This window comes from Nerophis lumbriciformis, linkage group LG28 (assembly GCF_033978685.3).
Source record: "Nerophis lumbriciformis linkage group LG28, RoL_Nlum_v2.1, whole genome shotgun sequence".
Classification (NCBI taxonomy): domain Eukaryota; kingdom Metazoa; phylum Chordata; class Actinopteri; order Syngnathiformes; family Syngnathidae; genus Nerophis; species Nerophis lumbriciformis.
This window is the reverse complement of record NC_084575.2, coordinates 1,456,039-1,483,969: the sequence shown is the minus strand read 5'-3', so window position 1 is coordinate 1,483,969 and position 27,931 is coordinate 1,456,039. Positions and strand designations below refer to the sequence as shown.

Below are 27,931 nucleotides of genomic sequence, written 5' to 3'. Positions count from 1 at the left end.
TCGTGGAATTAACACATTATTATGCCTAATTTGGACAACCTGTTATGGTGAAGATAAGGTTCCTTAAAAAAAAAAATAATAATAATAATAATAATTTTTTTGAATAAAAAAGAAAGTAAAACAATATAAAAACAATTACATAGAAACTAGTAATGAATGAAAATACTGTTAAAGGTTAGTACTATTAGTGAACCAGCAGCACGCACAATCATGTGTGCTTACGGACTGTATCCTGTCATGTCTGTGTAATCATGTTTTGTTTTAGTCATGTTTTGTTTAATTATTGGACTCTTTAGTTTCTGGTTGTTCACTCCCTTGTTTTGTTTCCATAGCAACCCATTAGTTTTCACCTGTCACGTCACGCACCTGTTTCACGTTTTGAGTCACGCACCTGTTTTCGTTAATCATGCCTGTGTTATTTAAGCTTTTCTTTTTCTGTTGGTCACCTGGCGACATCACATTTATGCTCTGCACGCTCTTTATCCTCTCAAGCCGTGTTCACAGTCCCATGCCACAGTAAGTGTTTCGTTTCGTGTTCTGAGTTAATTGCCTTTGTGCTATAGTCTTTTTGCTTTCATAGTTTGTTCTCCGCCATCGTGCGCACCTTTAGTTTGTTCCTTTTGTTATTGTAAAAATAAAATATGTACTCACATTCCCGTCTCGCCCGAGCCAACTTTCCGTTGCCTTCCGGAAAAACAAAACCCAAGGACCAAGTCATGACAGTATCCCTTGCAGACTGTATTGATATATATTGATATATAATGTAGGAACCAGAATATTAATAACAGAAAGAAACAACCCTTTTGTGTGAATGAGTGTAAATGGGGGAGGGAGGTTTTTTGGGTTGGTGCACTAATTGTAAGTGTATCTTCTGTTTTTTATGTTGATTTAATAAAAATAAAAAATACAAATAATAATTAAAAAAAACAAAAAAAAACGATACCGATAATAAAAAAAAAAAGCGATACCGATAATTTCCGATATTACATTTTAAAGCATTTATTGGCCGATAATATCGGCATGGCGTAGTGGGTAGCGCAACCGTGTCAGAAACCTGAGGGTTGCAGGTTCGCTCCCCGCCTCTTACCATCCAAAAAATTGCTGCCGTTGTGTCCTTGGGCGGGACACTTCACCCTTTGCCCCCGGTGCCACTCACACCGGTGAATTGAATGATGAATGATAGGTGGTGGTCGGAGGGGCCGTTGGCGCAAATTGCAGCCACGCTTCCGTCAGTCTACCCCAGGGCAGCTGTGGCTATGAAAGTAGCTTACCACCACCAGGTGTGAATAAATGATGGGTTCTACATGTAGAGCGACTATGGGTACTGTCGGAGGCAGATATTTACATATATCCGTATTTAAGTGTTACTTCTTTTGATTTCATAATCATATTAGTGTTTTTCTTCCAATTGTGGTCTTTTGGTTGTCTGCAAATACTGTGTGCTAAACCTTGAGTGAGGAATGTAAGAAAGAGATATACTCCTTTCTCTTATCTAGCCTTATGTCCAGGTGCGGAGGACAATGGGCATGTGTTTTGGCTGGAGGGACATGACTGCGAGGGTGGGAGGGAGAGAGACTTGATAGGGGAGAGGGTTTTTCATGGGAGGGGGGCAGACCATCTTGGCGGCGCGATTGAATGTTCTATGCTGGACTGGTCTCAATGTATTTACAAAGCTTTGCAAATATACTACAAAATACCTATTCTGTCTCTGGTGGTTTTTCTACTCAGCTTAAAGTGTCGTAAAGAGCTTGGGAGCGACTTGTGACTTGAATTCCCTGGGAGGAACAACTGGTCCAAACGCAACAGTACTTAGAAAAGCGCTATATAAATCTCAGGTATTATTATTATTATTATTATTATTGGACATCTCTACCTTTGTACTTTGCTCGGAGTTCCAATACAAGTGTGTGACATATCAGTACATTTGGACACACCTTCTCATTCATGACTATTTGCATTGTAGATTGTCATCAAAACTATGAATGAACACAAAAAAAAGTGAAATAACTGAAGACATGTTTTATATTGTAGTTTCTTCAAAATAGCCACCCTTGTTCTGATTAATGCTTTGCACACTCTTGGCATTCTCTCCATGAGCTTCAAGAGGTAGTCACCTGAAATGGTTTTCCAACATTCTTGAAGGAGTTAGCTCATGGAGAGAATGCCAGGAGTGTGCAAAACAGTAATCAGAGCAAATGGTGGCTATTTTGAAGAAACTATAATATAAAACATGTTTTCAGTTATTTTTTTGTTAAGTACATAACTCCACATGTGTTCATTCATAGTGTTGATGTGACAATCTACAATGTAAATAGTCAGGAGAAGCTGTGTCCAAACTTTTGGCCTGTACTGTAGACCAGTGGTCCCCAACCACCGGGCCGCGGCCCGCTACCGGTCTGTGGATTGATTGGTACCGGGCCGCACAAGAAATAATTAGTTATTTCCGTTTTATTTATTATCTGAGCCTGAACGATTTTTTTTTTAGTATTTTATTTTGAAAAATGACCGGATTCTCTGGGTTATATATTGGTCACTTGAGCGGCAAAATGTAACCCTGCTAGGAAAATGAGCAAAAAAACAGACATTTGGAAAGTTTCTTTGTGAAGGGGAAAAGGCTTTGGGAAGAGAGAGAAGAACAGCCTACGACTTCCAACAAAAATAAAGCTTTTAACAGACAATAGCAGAAGTCCTACTTGAAATATGGATTTATGGCAACAGGTGATTCCCCCGCACTCTGCATAATATGTGGCCAGCAGCTCTCTAATGAGGCCATGAAGCCTTCAAAACTGCTTGGCCACTTAGAGACCGAGCACCCTGGATTCAAAGACAAGTATTTTGAAAGAAAAAAGATGAAGATGAAAAAGAGAAGAAATGACCACATCAGTAAATGAGAATCACTGAGAGCATCGTACTTAGTGGCTAATCATATTGCTAAGGCTAAAAAGCCATTCACTATTGGTGAAGAATTGATCCTTCCTGCCGCTAAAGTCAACTTCTAGGAGAGGCTGCTAAGAAGATATCTCTGTCGGCTACACCGTGACTCGGCGCATTGAGGAAATAGCTGAAGACATTGAGACACAATTGTTAGAGAGGATTGCTAATCACCGTGGTAACGCACTCCAGCTTGACCAATCTACAGCGTTACGGTGAGTTCAAACTCTCATTTCTTTTTTATGTTGTATCTGCATCTTATTTTGAAGGCATGTAACCGTTTTCCTTAGCTGCTGAGTGGAAAAAGAAGTTAAAACACAAATGGTAAAAGTTTCGTGACGTGTGCAATTTTTGAGGCATATTTTTCTGAATTCTATTATATTTTCAAAAATATTTAATATACATATTTTTTTCTAAACACTTTATTCAGCATCAACAGTGCAGTACAACACAGTGTCTAAATAAGCAAGTGCTCACATTTATTTGACATTTTTTCTTGTAAAACCATCCATCCATCCATCCATTTTCTACCACTTATTCCCTTCGGGGTCGCTGGAGCCTATCTCAGCTACAGTTGGGCGGAAGGCGGGGTACACCCTGGACAAGTCGCCACCTCATCACAGGGCCAACACAGATAGACAGACAACATCACACACTAGGGACCATTTAGTGTTGCCAATCAACCTATCCCCAGGTGCATGTCTTTGGAGGTGGGAGGGGCCTATCCCCAGGTGCATGTCTTTGGAGGTGGGAGGAAGCCGTAGTTGAACCCACGCAGTCATGGGGAGAACATGCAAACTCCACACAGAAAGATTCCAAGCCCGGGATTGAACTCAGGGCTACTCAGGACCTTTGTATTGTGAGGCACATGCACTAACCCCTCTTCTACCGTGCTGCCCTCTTGTAAAACCTCCCCCACCAAATCTGCCCGCTTACCCCTCTACATGTAAAGCGACTTTGGGTACTTAGAAAAGCGCTATATAAATCCCAGTTATTATTATTATTATTATTATTATTATTACCCCTGACCTTTTCAAAACAAATACATGAAATGATTTATTTTTTTTCTTCATAAAGAAATACAATCATGTGTGCTTACGGACTGTATCCCTGCAGACTGTATTGATCTATATTGATATATCAATCAATCAATCAATCAATCTTTATTTATATAGCCCTAAATCACAAGTGTCTCAAAGGGCTGCACAAGCCACAACGACATCCTCGGTACAAAGCCCATATAATGTATATATTGTGTTTTTTATGTTGATTTAATAATTAAAAAAAAAAAAAAAAAAAAAAAAAAAAAAATATATATATATATATATATATATATATATATATATATATATATATATATGTATTTTTTTTATTTCTTGTGCGGCCCGGTACCAATCGGTCTGCGGACCGGTACCGGGCCATGGCCCGGTGGTTGGGGACCACTGCTGTATAGCACACACTGCAACTGATCCAGCTGGTCCCAGTCGTCAGAGGGATGAGAGCACGGAACGTGGAACCGCTGTGTCATCCTCGGCAGTAAATCATCAGTGGGCGCTGGAGTGTGTCTGCTCGGCTCCACAAGGGGGAAGCGGGCGTGGAAAGGTTACGTAACTCCGCTCTGGCCGACATCCACAGTCCACGCTCTGACTGCTTGCCCACTGACCAACTCCTGCCACTTCTTATCTTATTGTCCGGGCCGCTAAAAGGCTGAGCTCCAGTTTTCCCTGGTCTCTAACAAGCTGTGATGCTGTTACACTGCAGGGTTAGGAACAGCTTGGATCATTCCTTCAAATGTTCCACTTCCATTCACACATTTAAAAAACACTTTAAGACCAATGTCTTGAAAAAATATATCACTCTTGAATCAACACTGTAGTTAATACTATGATCAATGTTAATTGAAAACTAAGTGTGAGATATAAATAATAATGGAAGTGTTTGTATATAGTATATAATTGGTGCAAAGGTGTACAAGGATATTTCACATGCCTTTACTGTGTATATCATTGAACTGTGTTCATGTTGTGTATAATGTGTATTTATAATATGTTGTACAAAGGACATTTCATCATTTTCGGAAGTTCATCTTGTACTTGACATTGTTTATAGGGTTAGGCGCAGTAAGTGTTCAACTTCAGCCTAAACACTTTCTCTCTGCAACATTTTCTTTTTCAATCTATGAATGTACAACTGTTTGTTTATTTTGTTGACCATTGACCGAAGAACAATAATAAACTAATGATGATGAAGATGTATCTGTGCAAGTGAACAATTGGACAGACTACACACACACATCAGAAACATAAATGTTAGAAGCCTACAACAATATATGTGAAGAAGACTTTAGGATTAAAAGTGAAGATGTGAGGTGAAATAAGTACAAATGCAGCAATAAAAACAAGCAACTCCACTCACGATGGCTCTAAAGTTCAGTGATGTGTTGCTAACTTCAGCATTTTTCTTCTTTGTTGATGTTTTGCAGTAGTTAACATCCACGATGTAACAATGCTGCTAATCTACCAGAGTCCACATTTTGTTAACCATTTTATTCAGTCATACTTTTAGTTGGATAATAACATCAATTAAATAAAATAGAAAATATGCATGGAAAAAATCCCTAATTAAAATAATAAGATGTCCTCCGTTTAACAATGAGAAAATAGAATAAAATAGTAGCTACATATATAATATTCAAGACATGCACACAACTTAAAAAGTAAGTACAGGACAACATATAAGACTAGAAGATGAGAAGCACTACATACAACATCAAATATACATTCATATTAAACATGCTGTGTTTTTAAACTACATTTAGCACAATCACTGTTTAAGTGTTTTTACATCCCTGCAGCTTCCATGACTGTTACACACTTGTGTTTACTGACCTGATACTTAGACCAGAACCTTTTAACACATGCAGTGCAACTAAACGGTTTCTCACCAGTGTGTGTTCTCATGTGTGTGGTCATGCGTTCCTTTATGGAGAAACTCTTCTCACAAAAAGGGCAAGTAAAAGGTTTCTCACCTGTGTGTGTTCTCATGTGCAATATCATTTCCTTCTTAGTGTTAAATCTTTTAACACAAGCTGAACAAGCAAAAGGTTTCTCTCCAGTGTGTGTTCTCATGTGGGTGGTGATGATTTGCTTGCTGGAGAAACTCTTCTTACAAAAAGAACAAGTAAAAGGTTTCTCACCTGTGTGTTCTAATGTGCAATATAATTTCCTTCTTAGTGTTGAATCTTTTAGCACAAACTGAGCAAGCAAAAGGTTTCCCTCCAGTGTGTGTTCTCATGTGTGTGGTCATGTTACGCTTTATGGAGAAACTCTTCTTACAAACAGAGCAAGTAAAAGGTTTCTCACCTGTGTGTGTTCTCATGTGTAATGTCATGTCATTCTTAGTGTTTGAATCTTTCAGCACAAGCTGAACAAGCAAAAGGTTTCTCTCCAGTGTGTGTTCTCATGTGTCTGGTCATGATTTGCTTGCTGGAGAAACTCTTCTTACAAACAGAGCAAGTAAAAGGTTTCTCACCTGTGTGTGTTCTCATGTGCAATATAATTTCCTTCTTAGTGTTGAATCTTTTAGCACAAACTGAGCAAGCAAAAGGTTTCTCTCCAGTGTGTGTTCTCATGTGTCTGGTCATGTTAAGCTTTGTGGAGAAACTCTTCTTACAAACAGAGCAAGTAAAAGGTTTCTCACCTGTGTGTGTTATCATGTGTAATGTCATGTCATTCTTAGTGTTTAATCTTACAGCACAAGCTGAGCAAGCAAAAGGTTTCTCTCCAGTGTGTGTTCTCATGTGTGTGGTCATGCGTTCCTTTCTGGAGAAACTCTTCTTACAAACAGAGCATGTAAAAGGTTTCTCACCTGTGTGTGTTCTCATGTGTAATGTCATGTCATTCTTAGTGTTGAATCTTTTAGCACAAGCTGAGCAAGCAAAAGGTTTCTCTCCAGTGTGTGTTCTCATGTGTGTGGTCATGTTTTGCTTGCTGGAGAAACTCTTCTTACAAACAGAGCAAGTAAAAGGTTTCTCACCTGTGTGTGTTCTCATGTGTAATATAATTTCCGTCATAGTGTTGAACATTTTAGCACAAGATGAGCAAGTAAAAGGTTTCTCTCCAGTGTGTGTTCTCATGTGTGTGGTCATTTGTTGCTTCCTGGAGAAACTCTTCTTACAAACAGAGCAAGTAAAAGGTTTCTCACTTGTGTGTGTTCTCATGTGTAATATCATGTCATTCTTAGTGTTGAATCTTTTAGTGCAAGCTGAGCAAGCAAAAGGTTTCTCTCCAGTGTGTGTTCTCATGTGTGTGGTCATGTTACCCTTTTGGAAGAATTTTTTCTTACAAACAGAGCAAGTAAAAGGTTTCTCTCCTGTGTGTATTCTCATGTGTGTGGTCATGTCACCCTTTCTGAAGAAACTCTTCTTACAAACGGAGCAAGTAAAAGGTTTCTCTCCAGTGTGTGTTCTCATGTGTACTGTAAAATGACTCTTCTTTCTAAATGATTTCCCACATTCAGAGCAGTCAAAGTGTTTGTTGTTAGTGTGATGTCTCGTATCACCTTTAGAGTCATTTTTACTCTCCAAAGGTTTTTGGATGTGGTCACTGTGATCAGAAGAGTGTGACATCATGTGGTCCATGTCTGACAGTGGAGCAAAGATGCTGTCTGGTTCTGACTTGATATCTTCACAATGCTCTCCATCAGCTTCTGTGATGTGTTGACTTACAAGCTCCGCCCCTCTGTTCTCCTCACTTTGACTGTGATGAAGCTGTAAGGACTGAGCTTCATCTTCATCATGAAGCTGCTCCTCTTTAATGTGGGAGGGGGCCTGTAGCTCCTTCTGTCCCACACTGGTGTGCCACTCCTCTTCATGACTCCCCGCTGACACCCGCTGGACGTCTGCAGAACAAATGAGGTGTTACTGTATTGAAGTTTGCAGTATTCAAACTATTGACATGTGAGCTAGGCCAAATAGACAGTGATGGGCAAGCTACCTGGACAATGTAGTAAGCTAAGCTACAAGTTACTCTCAATTAAATGGAGCTAAGCTATACTCTCAATTAAATGTAGCTAAGCTATACACTGCAAAAGTAGCTTGCCACATCAAATATATATATATATATATATATATATATATATATATATATATATATATATATATATATATATATTGGCCCACATGTATAATATCAATGTTTATGTTGTCCATGGAAAGAAGTTAGTAAGAAGCAAAAGAAAAACAACCAACCATGGATGACAAAAGGACTGAAAAATGCTTGTCACAAAAAAAAGACATTATATGGAATATTAATAACACAGACATCTATAGAGGCAGAAAATAAGTATAATAAATATAAAAAGAAGCTAATTGGTATACTAGGAACATGTAAGAAGGAATACTGCAGACAATTATTAAAGAAGAACAGAAACAACATGAGAGCAACATGGGGCATCCTAAATAGCATCATTAAAAATGCTGCTAAGAAAGATTACCCCCAGTACTTTCTACATGGAAATACAAAAAATGACAATATGAGCCAAATAGTTGAACGTTTTAATGATTACTTTGTTAATATCGGAAACAATGTGGAACAAAGATTTCCAAATGCAGATGATGGATCAGTTGAGGACTTGAATGAGCTCATAGACAGAAATCCCAATTCCATGTTTCTTAAGAACGTGACAAAAGAAGAAATAATCAAAATTGTAAAACATTGTAAATCCAAGACCTCAACCGACTGTCATGGAATAGATATGGTAACCATAAAAAAGGTTATAGAAGACATTTCAGAACCTCTGACATATATCAGCAACGTATCATTTCTAACCCGCAAATTCCCTGACAAAATGAAAATTGCAAAAGTCGTACCAATTTCTAAGAATGGAGACATACACCAGTTTACTAACTACACACCAGTTTCATTACTTCCACCATTCTCCAAAATCATGGAAAAACTATTCAATAGCTGATTAGATTTATTTATCAACAAAAGTGGGACGCTGGTGGAGAACCAATATGGACTCCCAGCAAATATCTCAACATCTGGTCAACATATGTACAAACCCGGTTTCCATATGAGTTGGGAAATTGTGTTAGATGTAAATATAAACGGAATACAATGATTTGCAAATCTTTTTCAACCCATATTCAGTTGAATATGCTACAAAGACAACATATTTGATGTTCAAACTCATAAAAAGAAATGTTCTTGCAAATAATCATTAACTTTAGAATTTGATGCCAGCAACACGTGACAAAGAAGTTGGGAAAGGTGGCAATAAATACTGATAAAGTTGAGGAATGCTCATCAAACACTTATTTGGAACATCCCACAGGTGTGCAGGCTAATTGGGAACAGGTGGGTGCCATGATTGGGTATAAAAGTAGATTCCATGAAATGCTCAGTCATTCACAAACAAGGATGGGGCGAGTGTCACCACTTTGTCAACAAATGCGTGCGCAAATTGTTGAACAGTTTAAGAAAAACCTTTCTCAACCAGCTATTGCAAGGAATTTAGGGATTTCACCATCTACGGTCCGTAATATCATCAAAGGGCTCAGAGAATCTGGAGAAATCACTGCACGTAAGCAGCTAAGCCCGTGACCTTCGATCCCAAAGGCTGTACTGCATCAACAAGCGACATCAGTGTGTAAAGGATATCACCACATGGGCTCAGGAACACTTCAGAAACCCACTGTCAGTAACTACAGTTGGTCGCTACATCTGTAAGTGCAAGTTAAAACTCTCCTATGCAAGGCTGAAAACCATTTATCAACAACACCCAGAAATGTATTGTATTGTATGCATGCATGTCTGATGTATCATGTTGTATGCATGCATGTGTGATGTATCATGTTGTATGCATGCATGTGTGATGTATCATGTTGTATGCATGCATGTGTGATGTATCATGTTGTATGCATGCATGTGTAATGTATCATGTTGTATGCATGCATGTGTGATGTATCATGTTGTATGCATGCATGTGTGATGTATCATGTTGTTTGCATGCATGTGTGATGCATCATGTTGTATGCATGCATGTGTAATGTATCATGTTGTATGCATGCATGTGTGATGTATCATGTTGTATGCATGCATGTGTGATGTACCATGTTGTATGCATGCATGTGTGATGTATCATGTTGTATGCATGCATGTGTGATGTATCATGTTGTATGCATGCATGTGTGATGTACCATGTTGTATGCATGCATGTGTGATGTATCATGTTGTATGCATGCATGTCTGATGTATCATGTTGTATGCATAAATGTGTGATGTATCATGTTGTATGCATGCATGTCTGATGTATGATGTTGTATGCATGCATGTGTGATGTATCATGTTGTATGCATGCATGTCTGATGTATCATGTTGTATGCATGCATGTGTGATGTATCATGTTGTATGCATGCATGTGTGATGTATCATGTTGTATGCATGCATGTGTGATGTATCATGTTGTATGCATGCATGTGTGATGTACCATGTTGTATGCATGCATGTGTGATGTATCATGTTGTATGCATGCATGTCTGATGTATCATGTTGTATGCATGCATGTGTGATGCATCATGTTGTATGCATGCATGTGTGATGTATGATGTTGTATGCATGCATGTGTGATGTATGATGTTGTATGCATGCATGTGTGATGTATCATGTTGTATGCATGCATGTCTGATGTATCATGTTGTATGCATGCATGTGTAATGTATCATGTTGTATGCATGCATGTGTGATGTATGATGTTGTATGCATGCATGTGTGATGTATCATGTTGTATGCATGCATGTGTGATGTACCATGTTGTATGCATGCATGTGTGATGTATCATGTTGTATGCATGCATGTCTGATGTATCATGTTGTATGCATGCATGTGTGATGAATCATGTGGTATGCATGCATGTCTGATGCATCATGTTGTATGCATGCATGTGTAATGTATCATGTTGTATGCATGCATGTGTGATGTATCATGTTGTATGCATGCATGTGTGATGTATCATGTTGTATGCATGCATGTCTGATGCATCATGTTGTATGCATGCATGTGTGATGTATCATGTTGTATGCATGCATGTGTGATGTATCATGTTGTATGCATGCATTTGTGATGTATCATGTTGTATGCATGCATGTGTGATGTATCATGTTGTATGCATGCATGTGTGATGTATCATGTTGTGTGCATGCATGTGTGATGTATCATGTTGTATGCATGCATGTGTGATGTATCATGTTGTATGCATGCATGTGTGATGTATCATGTTGTATGCATGCATGTGTGATGCATCATGTTGTATTCATGCATGTGTGATGTATCATGTTGTATGCATGCATGTGTGATGTATCATATCGTATGCTTGCATGTTCCAAATAAACTCAACTCAACTAACACTTGGTGGACATTCAAGCCACAAAATGCAAATGGATTATTGTTGGTGTATTTTGGATGGTTATAGAGGACCTCCCATTGGCTCCATTGCAAGTGGACTTTTATTTACATTTATGAGTTAGAATTAGGGCTGGGTGATGTATGGAATATACTGGATATATCGTGGGTTTGTCTCTGTGCGATACAGAAAATGACTATATGGTGATATTGGAGTATACGTTCTCACACAGTTGCTTTTAGCTGCAGGCATTACACTACAGGCTCTTCTCACTCTTTCTTGTCTCTCCTTCTCACAGAGACATAAAACAAGCGCACCTTCTTACATACGTCACATACTGTCACGTGTGCAACGTCATACGCTCTCACGGAGCGGCATGGTAACGTTAGCTGTGGTGCTAGTGGTAATATGAGAGAAAGAAGGTGCCAATCTGGTAACAAATGAAGGAAGAATTAATTCCCAAGACAAACAGCAGGGGGTCCATCGTCTGGCGGTGGTTTGGCTTCAAGCGGGTAGATGGTGAACAAGTATGCGGCAAAAGCGTTGCTACAAAAAGTAGCAGCACTGCTAATGTAGCATCATTTGAAAAGTCACCCGCTAGAGAATGAAGAGTGCTTGAAACTCTGCATGTCAACATCTCCGTTCGGTGCCACACCCACAAAATGTCCAAGCAACCATTTCCAGTTTAACACCATATGAAACAAATAGTCAACAATATGTGACTATTGAGTGTATGTCCTTCACATAGTGAAGGACATACACTATTTGATTTCCTATTATGCAGCTAATTTTTATTTGACACTTATTGAAATATCTTATGTGACATCATGCACAAAAGTGCACTTTATTTGTTTTAAACTATTGTAGTGGTGTTCTGTACAAAAAGTGCACTTTAATTTAGTGTTGTTTTGATGTCATCTTAGTGACATCATGCACAAAAGTGCACTAATAGCTTCTTTTAAAATGTCTCTGACAATCTTGCACTTTCTGTTTTGAAATGACATGAATGTTTGTGCCACTGCTTAATAACTGTTTAATAAATACACTTTTATTAATTGACTTAGTTGTGGTTTCCCTCTCTGCATGAAAGTTTAAAAGTAGCATATATTAATGCAGTATGAAGATGAATGTTTTAATGTAGACACAAATAATCATCATACTGCTGTGATTATATGCATCAAGTGTTCATTCAAGGCTAAGGCAAAATATCAACATATATATGGTGTATCGTGACATGGACTAAACATATCCACATATATATGGTGTATCGTGACATGGCCTAAACATATCCACATATATATGGTGTATCATGACATGGACTAAACATATCGAGATATTAATAAAAGGCCATATCGCCCAGTCCTAATTAGAATGTTTGTTTTTTTTATATACATATCCACCATCATGTCTTTTATAATGATTGTGAACGATAGAAAAATTCCCCCAAAAGGTGCAGTACCCCTCTAAATTCCAATGATTAGATTTAAGACTTGAAGTGTATGAGCATGACGTGATGAAGCCTACTTGGATGAGTCTTCTAAGACAAAGTGAACAGTCCAGTTGTGATGGATTGAATGCCCTGAGAATAAAATGATATGTGCTTACTTGGACTGTGATGAAGCTGTGAGGACTCAGGTGCTTTGTCTTCATGCTCTTCAGTCTTCACAGAGACAACAGTCAGTGGAAACTTGCTGAGATCAGTCTCCTCCTGCCCTGGAAGAAACTCTTCCTCTTGAGTAACCCAGAGATCCTCCTCTTCTTCTTTAATGTGGGGGGGCTGTGCATCCTCCTGCTGCTGAAGGGGACGTTCTTCTTGACGAGCGTTCATCTGTTGGACGTCCGCAAGACAACACAAACAAACTTCAGCTCAGATGTGTCAAATTTGTTTTAGTCCATCAAATATAATATTTTCCAAGTGGACAGACACCACTTTGTGGTGATGTTCTTCTACACATGGAATAATCATCAGTTATTGATTATTATGAATTGTGTAATTGATCTTGTTTTCTGTATTTACATAAATTATTGATAAAAAGTAACAACTTACAGAAAACCTCCTGCTGGGATTTTAATACCGTCATGACTGCATTAAATCAGTCTGCACAGATACAAGTTTCATTGTGCTGCAGCATCGAGTGACGCCAACTCGCTCCTCCCACTACCAACCTACCAGCCAACCTTGACGTGTCACGTGCACCTCCAAAATAGTCCGACCTCACGTCAACTGTGACCAGGACTGCAGAGCTGTGATCAGTTGGCTTTACTTTTACGCGCAATATCCTCTCCTCACGGCTTCACGGTGGCAGAGGGGTTAGTGCGTCTGCCTCACAATACGAAGGTCCTGAGTAGTCTTGGGTTCAATCCCGGGCTCGGTATCTTTCTGTGGGGAGTTTGCATGTCCTCCCCGTGACTGCGTGGGTTCCCTCCGGGTATTCCGGCTTCCTCCCACTTCCAAAGACATGCACCTGGGGATAAGTTGATTGGCAACACTAAATTGGCCCTAGTGTGTGGATGTGAGTGTGAATGTTGTCTGTCTATCTGTGTTGGCCCTGCGATGAGGTGGCGACTTGTCCAGGGTGTACCCCGCCTTCCGCCCGATTGTAGCTGAGATAGGCTCCAGCGCCCCCCGCGACCCCAAAGGGAATAAGCGGTAGAAAATGGATGGATCCTCTCCTCATTCTTCCTTCTGCGAAAGCAACATTCTTAAACCCAACAAAAAACAAACAGAAGTGCAGCGAAGCACGTGTAACAAGTGCCAGCGAGTGTGGCCGTGCGATAGTATGTTGGTTGAACCTCACTCACACCTTAAGAAATGTGCTGGCGTGAGAATATATATATACACTATATTGCCAAAAGTATTTGGCCATTCATCCAAATGATGACAATCAGGTGTCCTAATCACTTATAAAACCAAGCACTTAGGCATGGAGACTGTTTTTACAAACATTTTGTGAAAGAATGGGCCGCTCTCAGTGATTTCCAGCGTGGAACTGTCATAGGATGCCACCTGTGCAACAAATCCAGTCGTGAAATTTCCTCGCTCCTAAATATTCCAAAGTCAACTGTCGGCTTTATTATAAGAAAAGTGAAGAGTTTGGGAACAACGGCAACTCAGCCACCAAGTGGTAGGCCACGTAAACTGATAGAGAGGTCAGCATAGTGCAAAGACTCTCTGCACAGTCAGTTGCTACAGAGCTCCAAACTTCATGTGACCTTCTAATTAGCCCACGTACAGAACGCAGAGAGCTTCATGGAATGGCTTTCCATGGCCGATCAGCTGCATCTAAGCCATACATCACTAAGTCCAATGCAAAGCGTGGGATGCAGTGGTGTAAAGCATGTCACCACTGGACTCTAGAGCAGTGGAGACGCCTGGACTGATGAATCACGCTTTTCCATCTGGCAACCTGATGGGCCAGTCTGGGTTTGGAGGTTGCCAGGAGAACGCTACATTTCGGACTGCATTGTGCCGGGTGTGGAATTTGGTGGAGGAGGAATTATGGTGTGGGGTTGGTTTTTCAGGAGTTGGGCTTGGCCCCTTAGTTCCAGTGAAAGGAACTTTTAATGCTCCAGGATACCAAAACATTTTGGACAATTCCATGGGATGGCACTTCAAGTTCTTATGTGAGTAAAGGCAGGTGGCAAAATACTTTTGGAAAGATAGTGTATATATATACATATATATATATTTTTTGAGAATATTTGGATACCTCATGATTCGATTACAAACAAAATATTGATGCATGTTCAATTTGTGTACAGTATATTAAAGCCATTTTTAATATTTAACATGTATTTCATTAAATATTTACTTACATATATAATATATATATAATCACTTACAATTGTGCAAATTGTGTATTCGTAATAACAAGCATCAGTTGATTGAATTTCCATGATATGTCCGCCCGAACTATATTATATTTAATGGGCAGCACGGTGGAAGAGGGGTTAGTGCGTCTGCCTCACAATACGAAGGTCCTGAGTAGTCTTGGGTTCAATCCCGGGCTCGGGATCTTTCTGTGTGGAGTTTGCATGTTCTCCCCGTGACTGCGTGGGTTCCCTCCGGGTACTCCGGCTTCCTCCCACTCCAAAGACATGCACCTGGGGATAGGTTGATTGGCAACACTAAAATTGGCCCTAGTGTGTGAATGTGAGTGTGAATGTTGTCTGTCTATCTGTGTTGGCCCTGTGATGAGGTGGCGACTTGTCCAGGGTGTACCCCGCCTTCCGCCCGATTGTAGCTGAGATAGGCTCCAGCGCCCCCCGCGACCCCAAAGGGAATAAGCGGTAGAAAATGGATGGATGGATGGATGTCCGCCCGAATGTAGCTGAGATAGGCCCCCACCCCCTCCCGCAACCCCAAAAAAGGGACAAGCGGTAGGAAAATGGATGGATGGATGTTATCAAGGTAATAGAAGCGCGTGCAAACAACATAATTTGTATTTATTGCTAATAAAGTTAGCACCAACACAAAGTAGACTACTGCAATGTATGTGTAATATATTATATTACACTGTCATAATAATAATAATTTTAATGTTTATCCTGTAAAGCGTCTTTGAGTACACTGAAAAGTGCTATACCAAATAAAATGTTTTATTATTATTATTATACCATGTGACTTATTACAGACTTAAATTACGAGACGTTCGTTCCTTTCTATTAACAAATATTTAATGATGTTAAGCGTGACTGTACTATACAGCAAAAAAAACAGTTAAGGTATTAAATAAGTCAATATAATTGTCATAGAGAACATATAAAATACACTCCTCAGACGCTCGCATTTGCTACAAAGGCCTGCTAGCTGGCTAACGCTAGCACGTTAGCTTCGAACAACATATCAGGTAAATAATATAAACATATATAATGTATATTACCTCATAAGCCGCATGTACAAGAGAGGAGTGGAATATATTCTTCTTATTGTTACACCAGCAACTCTTAAATGGGACTTTCTGTTGTTCTGTGGCTGGGCGAAGGAAGTGTGCACCACTCACTATTGTCCCAGTGAAACACGTGTTTGGACAACATTTGTTCCGCGGTTGAGAACACCTCGATGACGTCACACAGGAGGAAGAACAAAACAAGATGGCGTCTGACGGAGAATACCTTGTTTTGGTTATTATGCTTTCTTGGTCTTAATTACAACGTCCATGTGCACATGTATGTCGTTTAACAGAGTCATTGTTTGTATGCGGATACATTAGTCTGAGTGCACTTTGACCTGCTAGCCTAGCCTGCTGCTTAGCTTAGCTTGTTAGCTGCTAACAAAGAGAGGCGGAAGTGATCGACACATCAAAGCAGAGATCCAATGTAAGTGTAAAGTGTTATTATTGTGTGAACATGTCTACATTAAGCAGAGATCCAATGTAAGTGAAAAGTGTTATTATTGTGTGAACATGTCTACATTAAGTAGAGATCCAATGTAAGTGTAAAGTGTTATTATTGTGTGAACATGTCTACATTACAAATGATGTGAGTGTTGGTGAATCAGCGACTAGCTGCTGCCGTTGAAGAAATATTTGTAATGTTAGGAAGAAACAAAAAACAATAGTAGAGTATGAGGAGGAACTTTGTCCAAAAAAAGAGAAGAAGGAGCGACAACATCAACTACTGGACGCTTTTTTCAAGAAACATCAAGTTGTGTTACAAATCCATCCATCCAGCCATCCATTTTCTTCTGCTTAACCGAGGTCGGGTCACGGGGGCAGCAGCCTAAGCAGCGAAGCCCAGACTTTCCTTTCCCCAGCCGCTTCCTCCAGCTCTTCCCGGGGGATCCCGAGGCGTTCCCAGGCGTTCCCAGGCCAGCCGGGAGACATAGTCATAGTCTTCCCCATGGCCTCCTACCGGTCGGACGTGCCCATAACACCTCCCTAGGGAGGCGTTCGGGTGGCATCCTGACCAGATGCCCTGACCACCTCATCTGGCTCTTCTCGATGTGGAGGAGCAGCGGCTTTACTTTGAGCTCCTCCTGGATGACAGAGCTTCTCACCCTATCTCTAAGGGAGAGCCCCACCACCCGGCGGAGGAAACTCATTTGGGCCGCTTGTACCCGTGATCTTGTCCTTTCGGTCATAACCCAAAGCTCATGACCATAGGTGAGGATGGGAACGTAGATCGACCGGTAAAATGAGAGCTTTGCTTTCCGGCTCAGCTCCTTCTTCACCACAACGGATTGATACAGCGTCCGCATTACTGAAGACGCCGCACCGATCCGCCTGTCGATCTCACCATCCACTCTTCCCTTACTCGTGAAGTAGACTTCGAGGAACTTGTACTCCTCCACTTGGGGCAGGGTCTCCTCCCCAACCCGGAGATGGCACTCCACCCTTTTCCGGGCGAGAACCTTGGACTCAGACTTGGAGGTGCTGATTCTCATCCCAGTCGCTTCACACTCGGCTGCGAACCGATCCAGTGAGAGCTGAAGATTCTGGTCAGATGAAGCCACCAGGACCACATCATCTGCAAAAAGCAGAGACCTAATCCTGCAGCCACCAAACCAGATCCCCTCAACGCCTTGACTGCGCCTAGAAATTATGTCCATAAAAGTTATGAACAGAATCGGTGCCTTGGCGTGTCCAACCCTGACTGGAAACGTGTCCGACTTATTGCCGGCAATGCGGACCAAGCTCTGACACTGATCGTACAGGGAGCGGACCACCACAATCAGACAGTCCGATACCCCATACTCTCTGAGCACTCCCCACAGGATGTCCCGAGGGAATGCCTTCTCCAAGTCCACAAAGCACATGTAGACTGGTTGGGCAACCTCCCATGCACCCTCAAGGACCCTGCCGAGAGTATAGACCCGGTCCACAGTTCCATGACCAGGATGAAAACCACACTGTTCCTCCTGAATCCGAGGTTCAACTATCCGGCGTAAACTCCTCTCCAGTACACCTGAATAGACCTTACCGGGAAGGCTGAGGATGCTTATACATATTGACACAAATATAAGAAAAACACTAACCTTATGACGGATGCTTTTGCAATTGTTCGATTTGATCTTTCACAACACCTAGTGGCCACAATAATTCATTAGTCAAGCTCATGGCGTAGAAAGTTGAACGATGCGGACAGGTTTGTTACTGGATACTTTCTATCCGACTTCTGTTTTGGAGACTTAGTGTACGTATTAAGCAACTAAATTATTTTGATATGCTTAAATGTGCTGTTTTAGCTTAGCTGTTGTGTAGCTGCTAGCTCCTACAGCAGGTGTGTCCAAAGTGCAGCCCATAGCTATGTTTTTAACCGACAACAGGGAGTGTTGAAAATGTGGTATTTGCATGTCGGTCCAATCAGCGGCAGCTACGCCCTGTTTCGTCATTGGACCTAAGTCTTTGGCTTGGTAGGCGGGACAGAGAGCAAGGGAACAATGTGGGACAGCAATGGTGTCCATCTCATACCATGCTAGTTGTTGCAATGAAAGGTCAACATGATCAGCCACACCCCGACTTCCAACATATATAGGAGTCTAAGGCCTCCTGGTATGAGTCGTCTGACTGGTGATCATAACAGGTGGCGGTACATACGGACGCAGCTCAGTCAGCCAGGGCTTTCACTGATAGAACAGTTGGAGCAGTCCTCGTCCTTGACTCCTTCCCGGGAGGAGGTGTACCCAGTAGATGCCGGCCATTGCTGGTACTTCAGGCTGTGGAACGAGCACGAGCATGGAGGAGCCTTTGTAGTGGTGTCGCAGCTTGGTGGTCGTGCCGTCAGGTAACACCAGGAAGGTTCCTTCTGTGCGATATTGACTGCTGCTTTTTTCTCCCTGGACTCTGACTTCATATCTGGTGTTGTCCTTCAGACCTGGGCCAAGAAGCCACGTAAACCGTGGCAAGAATGTGGGCGATAAGAGTGTATGTGCGTGGGCATGAACTTGCACCCAGTTTCAACTGGAACTCAGGACATATGATTAGTTGCACGGCCTATTCTAATCTATATTACACATTTCTTAATCACTTTATCCTTCATTATCTTAATTATATCCCAACTTTAGCTACTTGTAAAAATGAGTGACTTATTCTAGTCCATTTGTAAATAAATAGTTTTCCTAAATTATAGTCTCCTCACTTTAACCAGACAGTCATTAGGACAAAAGACCCTGCGAGGACTTTGCCCTTTAAAAGGGAAATCCCGAAAAAGGACAGTAATAAGATAAATTCATCACATTTGCTATGAGGCATTTTATTATTAATGTATTTTGTTCTTGTTACTTGGGGCGGTATAGCTCGGTTGGTAGGGTGGCCGTGCCAGCAACTTGAGGGTTCCAGGTTCGATCCCAGCTTCTGCCATCGTAGCTGTTGTGTCCTTGGGCAAGACATTTTACTCACCTGCTCCCAGTTAACATTGGTTTAAATGTAACTTAGGTATTGGGTTTCACTATGTAAAGCGCTTTGAGTCACTAGAGAAAAGCGCTATATAAATATAATTCACTTCACATGATATGTTTTTGTTCTGTTTTCTCATTTCAAGGGGAACTGCACTTTTTGGAATCATTCACAGTCCCTTTGTAAGTTAAAGTTCAGGTCCCAACGGTAGTCCCACACTAGGTGTGGTGAAATGATCCTCTGCATTCGACCCATCCCCAAGTTCACCCCCTGGGAGGTGAGGGCAGCGGAGGCCGCGCTCGGGAATCATTTGGTGATTTAACCCCCAACCCTTGATGCTGAGTGCCAAGCAAGGAGGCAATGGGTCCCATTTTTATAGTCTTTGGTATGACTCGGCCGGGATTTGAACTCCCGACTTTCCAGTGTCAAGGCAGACACTCTAACCACAAGGCCACTGAGCAGGTCGATGGTTAATGCATCCTCAATAGAAAATAAACCTTCGCAAAAGTTAGCTAACAATTGAGTCATTAGTAGCCGCTCTATTCTGCCTATAAAGTGCTCTAAATAACATCCTAAAACCTTCATCAACATTTTAAATACACACTGTACATATATACAGTATGTAATGTAGTAATATTCTTAATAACATGTCATATTTACATATCTTGCTCATTTTAAGCATACAATGTCTGCTCTCACTGGGATGCCGACTGATGGGATGTTCATATCTTCCCGTTTAGATGAAGAATTAAACCTCACAAAGGGTTAAAAAAGGGTGGGTGCAAAAGAGCATATTTTCGTGTCTTTCTTGCCATCTTCAGGTCTAAGTTGGATGTCAAAGTTGACCAAGTTCTCGGTTTATGTCCACAACCTTCACCATATAAATGAGAGGCATGATTTATAATCTAGAATTAGCTTTCACCATCTTAGAGGCGAGAAAGCAGCTCAGTATGTCAATATAGCAGCATAAGCTAGTTATTTCTGTGATCAATGCGCCGCTAAAAGTAGGTCCTTAACGTTAGCGCTTATAATAACAATATCGCTAATACTTGGTTATTATTCAGGTCACAGGCCACTCCAGGACTTTCAAATGCTTCTTACGGAGCCACTCCTTCGTTGCCCGGGCGGTGTGTTTGGGATCATTGTCATGCTGGAAGACCCAGCCACGTTTCATCTTCAAAGCTCTCACTGATGGAAGGAGGTTTTGGCTCAAAATCTCACGATACATGGCCCCATTCATCCTTTCCTTAACACGGATCAGTCGGCCTGTCCCCTTAGCAGAAAAACATCCCCAAAGCATGATGTTTCCACCCCCATGCTTCACAGTAGGTATGGTGTTCTTGGGATGCAACTCAGTATTCTTCTTCCTCCAAACACAACGAGTTGAGTTTATACCAAAAAGTTCTATTTTGGTTTCATCTGACCACATGACATTCTCCCAATCCTCTGCTGTATCATCCATGTGCTCTCTGGCAAACTTCAGACGGGCCTGGACATGCACTGGCTTAAGCAGGGGGACACGTCTGGCACTGCAGGATTTGATTCCCTGTCGGCGTAGTGTGTTACTGATGGTAACCTTTGTTACTTTGGTCCCAGCTCTCTGCAGGTCATTCAACAGGTCCCCCTGTGTGGTTCTGGGATTTTTGCTCACCGTTCTCATGATCATTTTGACCCCACGGGATGAGATCTTGCGTGGAGCCCCAGATCGAGGGAGATTATCAGCGGTCTTGTACGTCTTCCATTTTCTGATAATTGCTCCCACAGTTGATGTTTTCACACCAAGCTGCTTGCCTATTGTAGATTCACTCTTCACAGTCTGGTGCAGGTCTACAATTCTTTTCCTGGTGTCCTTCGACAGCTCTTTGGTCTTGGCCATAGTGGAGTTTGGAGTCTGACTGTTTGAGGCTGTGGACAAGTGTCTTATACAGATAACGAGTTCAAACAGGTTTATTAATTAATACAGGTAGCGAGTGGAGGACAGAAGAGCTTCTTAAAGAAGAAGTTACAGGTCTGTGAGAGCCAGAGGTCTTCCTTGTTTGAAGTGACCAAATACTTATTTTCCACCATAATTTACAAATAAATTCTGTAAAATTCCTACAATGTGAATTCCTGGATTTTTTTTCACATTCTGTCTTTCACAGTTGAAGTGTACCTATGATGAAAATTACAGACCTCTGTCATCATTTTAAGTGGGAGAACTTGCACAATCAGTGGCTGACTAAATACTTTTTTGCCCCACTGTATATAAAATGAAAACTAAATAAGATAAGGCTCAGACTTGGTTTCCTAACAAAACTTTTCTACATATAAAGTGCAACATTAAACTGCTTCAAGTTGTTGCTCAGATTAAATAAAATGACAAAACTTTTCTTCTACATACAAAAAGTGCAACATTAAACAGTTTCAAGTCAACTCATCCTCAGATTAACTTTTCTTTTCCCCCCTCAGCCTTTAACCCTGGTGACTTTCACTCAATCTTCATGTTTTTTGCCAGAAAAATCAGTTTATCCACATTGTGTGCAGAAAGAGCAGACCTGCTTGCAGTTACAATGTCTCCAGCTGTGGAAAATACCCTTTCGCTGGGCACGGAGGTAGCAGGTATGGCGAGGTAGTGCCTGGCTAACTTGGCAGTAAGGGGATATATATGGGCTCATTGTTTTTCCACCATAGAAGTGGCTCAAAATATAGATTTTAATGCAATATAGTCTTAAAACTGCTGCTATAAGAACACCAACGGCATTCGTTATTGCTTTAGCTCTGCATGACTTGCCGAGGAGAGGCTGCTTGAATGTGGTGGTAGCTGTGTTTGTTCGTCTTTCTCTTCGTTGAAGCAATGTTATCCATTGTTGTATCGCACCGCGAAGCCGGAGTGTTCCCAAATGGGAGATCTTAACGAGGAAAGAGGGTCTTCCAGCTCTGGCTTTTACATGTTGTAGTAGCCCGGTCGCTGCTAGCATGCCGTGTGTTGTGCCTCGGTGTGCATTGTTTACACAACGTGCGGTGTGCTACTTAATATGTTCCTGTGGAAACTCGTTCGGTACACCGCCGAACCAAACCGAACCCCCCGTACCGAAACGGTTCAATACAAATACACTTACTGTTACACCCTTAATACACACACATCTGAAGAATATAAAAAATAAATATATTTGGTGGGCCAAACAAAATGACTCGGTGAACCAATGTTTGGTATGGGCGATATGACCTAAAATCTATATCCTAATAACAATATATGTCACCATATATCATTTGGTATATGATTGATAATAGAAGAATGTCACAACTGGTTACAAAGGCTCCTAATTTGGCAGCTGACATATGCAGTAACATATTGTGTCATTTCTAATTGTATTATTTTGTCGAAAAAATTATTATTAATGTACTTGTTTATTTACTGTTAATATCTGGTTACTTTCTTTGAGAAAATAATACTGGAAATGATGTAATATTTTACTGCATATTTCAGCAACTAAATTAGGAGCCTGTGTAGCCTGTTTTAAAATGGTTCTATTAGTAATTCTATATGAAAAAATATATCGCAAAATCAATTTTAAACCATATCGTCTATCCATAGTAAAAAGTCCTGTCGTCCTGGTTTGTTTTTATTGTCCTGTGCATAATGTTGTAAAGAGCAGCGTGTTTGTGCGTCACTGAGATTTCAAGACAGTTCATACGAGAACTTGTTTTTCCTAAGTCAATCAATCAATCAATCAATCTTTATTTATATAGCCCTAAATCACAAGTGTCTCAAAGGGCTGCACAAGCCACAACGACATCCTCGGTACAAAGCCCACATACGGGCAAGGAAAAACTCACCCCAGTGGGACGTCGATGTGAATGACTATGAGAAACCTTGGAGAGGACCGCATATGTGGGTAACCCCACCCCTCTAGGGGAGACCGAAAGCAATGGATGTCGAGTGGGTCTGACATAATATTGTGAGAGTCCAGTCCATAGTGGATCCAACATAATAGTAAGAGTCCAGTGCATAGTGGGGCCAGCAGGACACCATCCCGAGCGGAGACGGGTCAGCAGCGCAGAGATGTTCCCTGCCGATGCACAGGCGAGTGGTCCACCCCGGGTCCCGACTCTGGACAGCCAGCACTTCATCCATGGCCACCGGACCTGTGCACCCCCGCCCCTCAAGGAAAAGGGGAGCAGAGGAGAAAAGAAAAGAAACGGCAGATCAACTGGTCTAACAGGGGGGCTATTTAAAGGCTAGAGTATACAAATGAGTTTTAAGATGGGACTTAAATGCTTCTACTGAGGTAGCATCTCTAATTGTTACCGGGAGGGCATTCCATAGTACTGGAGCCCCAATAGAAAACGCTCTATAGCCCGCAGACTTTTTTTGGGCTCTGGGAACCACTAATAAGCCGGAGTTCTTTGAACGCAGATTTCTTGCCGGGACATATGGTACAATGCAATCGACAAGATAGGACGGAGCTAGCCCGTGCAGTATTTTATACGTAAGTAGTAAAACCTTAAAGTCACATCTTAAGTGCACAGGAAGCCAGTGCAGGTGAGCCAGTATAGGCGTAATATGATCAAACTTTCTTGTTCTTGTCAAAAGTCTAGCAGCCGCATTTTGTACCAACTGTAATTTTTTAATGCTAGACATAGGGAGCCCCGAAAATAATACGTTACAATAGTCGAGACGAGACGTAACGAACGCATGAATAATGATCTCAGCGTCGCTAGTGGATAAAATAGAACGAAAAATAAGTGCATGTAAAAGTACTGAATGCATTGTGTGACTGAGCAGAGATGGTGTGTTTGTCTTGCAGACGTCTGTGAAGAACATCTTCACCCTGAGCAACAGCAGTGGAGCTTCAGGATGCGGACGGAGGAGCCACAGCCCTCCCACATTAAGAAGGAAGAGGAATACCCACTCATCACCCATTTTAAAGAGGAAGAGGAGGACCCACTGACCCCTCACATTAAAGAGGAAGAGGAGGAACACAGCATCAGTCAGCAGGGAGAGCATCTTGAAGGACTGGAGGAGGTTGATGTCACCAAGATGCCAGTGACTGGTGTCCCTGTGAAGAGTGAAGATGATGAGGTCAAAGGTGAGAGTGAGGAGAAGAGAGAGGCGGAGCCTCCAAGAAGCAGCTCAACACAACACATGACAACAGAAGCTGATGGAGACCACTGTGGAGGATCACAAGCAGACAAGATCTTAGCTCCACTATCAGATAGTGAGGACACAACGTCACACTCTCCTGACACTGATGATGAACACTCTAAAGATGATGCAACATGTCACACTGACAACACTCACTTCACATGTTCTCACTGTCACAAAACTTTTAAATACCATAGTGATCTGAAAACACACACAAGAAGACACACTGGAGAAAAACCTTTTTCTTGTTCATTCTGTGGTAAAGGTTTCACACAAAGGCAATCTTTGAAAATACACATGAGAGCACACACTGGTGAAAAACCCTTTTCCTGTTCAACCTGTGGTAAAGGTTTTACACATAGTCAACATTTGAAAGTACACATGAGAACACACACTGGTGAAAAACCTTTTTCCTGTTCAACTTGTGGTAAAGGTTTTACACAAAGTCAGAGTGTGAAAAGACACAAGAGAACACACACTGGGGGAAAACCTTTTATCTGTTCAATCTGTAGTAAAGGTTTTAGACAAAGTCAATATTTGAAAGTACACATGAGAACACACACTGGTGAAAAACCTTCTTCCTGTTTAATCTGTGGTAAAGGTTTTACACAAAGTCAATCTTTGAAAGAACACATGAGAACACACACTAGTGAAAAAACCTTTTCCTGTTCAACTTGTGGTAAAGGTTTTACACAAAGTCAACATTTGAAAAGACACATGAGAAGACACCCAGGAGAGGAAGTGTTGAGTTGCAGTGTGTGTGGTGAAAGATTGTCTTCTAAGTACCAGTGTAAGAAACACAAGTGTGCTGGTGAGAACAGCAGCAGCAAATGAAACTGCAGGATTTGAAATAAACTGTCAAGACTTTAATGTTGACTTTCTAACAACATCAGCACATATAACATGTGTGACATTGTTGTTTGTGTAACTATCTTGTTAATATGCTTCTACATTTTTTTTTTTAACGTTGATGTTCCAGGTAATCTTATTTTCAGTGAAGGTTTAGGATAGCCAAATATAAGCTTTGGTTTAGCCTATTCCTTTTTCGGTCATGCTTTTTCTTTTCTTTTCTTTTCCTTTTGTGTGTAAATGTGTATGATTGTTATAAATGTATAGTCTGTCACACACAATGGTTAATGGTTGATGGTTGATTCTATGACCGAAATAAACTTATTTCATTCATTCATTCATTCATTCATTTATAGATTAGATAGTTTGAAATATGGATGTATTACATAAATATAATTCACTTCACTTGGGTATAAATATAGTAATAAACGATTGGTAACTGAGGAAACTAATTGTTGAAGCTTTGGATTGGAATTGTTTCCTATTGTTTTATGTAGAGCTTCAGTCGTTCAACAGTCCGGGGTCTCCGCTGTCGTATTTTACGCTTCATAATGCGCCACACATTTTTGATGGGATACAGGTCTGGACTGCAGGCGGACCAGGAAAGTACCCGCACTCTTTTTTTATGAAGCCATGCTGTTGTAGCACATGCTGAATGTGGCTTGGCATTGTCTTGCTGAAATAAGCAGGGGCGTCCATGAAAAAGACGGCGCTTAGATGGCAGCATATATATATATATATATATATATATATAACTTGGATTTCTATAGCACTTTTCTAAGTACCCAAAGTCGCTTTACATGTAGAACCCATCATTCGTTCACACCTGGTGGTGGTAAGCTACTTTCATAGCCACAGCTGCCCTGGGGTAGACTGACGGAAGCGTGGCTGCAATTTGCGCCAACGGCCCCTCCGACCACCACCTATCATTCATCATTCAATTCACCGGTGTGAGTGGCACCGGGTGCAAAGGGTGAAGTGTCCCGCCCAAGGACACAACGGCAGCGATTTTTGGATGGTAAGAGGCGGGGAGCGAACCTGCAACCCTCAGGTTTCCGGCACGGTTGCTCTACCCACTACGCCATGCCGCCCCAAAAAGCATATGTTGTTCCAAAACCTGTATGTACCTTCCAGCAATAATGGTGCCTTCACAGATGTGTAAGTTACCCATGCCTTGGGCACTAATGCACCCCCATACCATCACACATGCTGGCTTTTCAACTCTGCGTCGATAACAGTTAGGATGGTTTGCTTCCCCTTTGGTCTGGATGACACGATGTCGAATATTTCCAAAAACAATTTGAAATGTGGACTCGTCAGACCACAGAACACTTTTCCACTTTGCATGAGTCCATCTTAGATGATCTCGGGCCCAGAGAAGCCAGCGGCGTTTCTGGATGTTGTTGATAAATGGCTTTCGCTTTGCATAGTAGAGCTTTAACTTGCAACTACAGATGTAGCGACCAACTGTATTTAGTGACAGTGGTTTTCTGAAGTGTTCCTGAGCCCATGTGGTGATATCCTTTAGAGATTGATGTCAATTTTTGATACAGTGCCGTCTGAAGGATCGAAGGTCACGGTCGTTCAATGTTGGTTTCCGGCCATGTCGCTTACGTGGAGTGATTTCTCCAGATTCTCTGAACCTTTTGATGATATTATGGAGCGTAGATGTTGAAATCCCTACATTTCTTGCAATTGCACTTTGAGAAATGTTGTTCTTAAACTGTTTGACTATTTGCTCACGCAGTTGTGGACAAAGGGGTGTACCTCGCCCCATCCTTTCTTGTGATAGACTGACCATTTTTTGGGAAGCTGTTTTTATACCCAATCATGGCACCCACCTGTTCCCAATTAGCCTGCACACCTGTGGGATGTTCCAAATAAGTGTTTGATGAGCATTCCTCAACTTTATCAGTATTTATTGCCACCTTTCCCAACTTCTTTGTCACGTGTTGCTGGCATCAAATTCTAAAGTTAATGATTATTTGCAAAAAAAAAAAAAAGTTTATGAGTTTGAACATCAAATATGTTGTCTTTGTAGCATATTCAACTGAATATGGCTTGAAAATGGTTTGCAAATCATTGTATTCCGTTTATATTTATATCTAACACAATTTCCCAAATCATATGGAAACGGGGTTTGTAAAAAAAAGTCCACTTGCAATGGAGCCAATGGGAGGTCCTCTATAACCATCCAAAAAGTGCCAACAATACTCCATTTGCATTTAGTGGTTTGAATACCAACAAAGTATTAATGATATTGTTATTATAAGTGCTAACGCAGACA

The 27,931-nt window shown here is 41.2% G+C and overlaps 3 protein-coding genes across 3 annotated transcripts in view; 1 reads left to right on the top strand and 2 right to left on the bottom strand.

Annotated features, from left to right (window-relative positions):
• Window positions 1–25,838, top strand: part of LOC133570532 (uncharacterized) — a 508,763-nt gene extending 482,925 nt beyond the window's left edge. The window contains exon 2 of the mRNA XM_061923215.2: window positions 24,458–25,838. Within this exon, the coding sequence (XP_061779199.1) occupies window positions 24,458–25,629 (1,172 nt within the window). The 3' untranslated portion in view covers window positions 25,630–25,838. The remainder of the gene's footprint in view (window positions 1–24,457) is intronic.
• The window catches only part of LOC133570515 (uncharacterized), a 905,074-nt gene that overhangs the window by 434,523 nt on the left and 442,620 nt on the right, over window positions 1–27,931 (bottom strand). The gene's annotated exons all lie outside the window — the stretch shown is intronic.
• On the bottom strand, window positions 6,132–13,415 carry LOC133570720 (uncharacterized). The gene is made up of 2 exons (XM_061923414.2): window positions 13,382–13,415; window positions 6,132–7,830 (listed from the first exon to the last, which is right to left on the bottom strand). Exons 1-2 carry the CDS (start codon window positions 13,413–13,415, stop codon window positions 6,329–6,331), a joined length of 1,536 nt encoding a protein of 511 aa, XP_061779398.2. The 3' UTR covers window positions 6,132–6,328.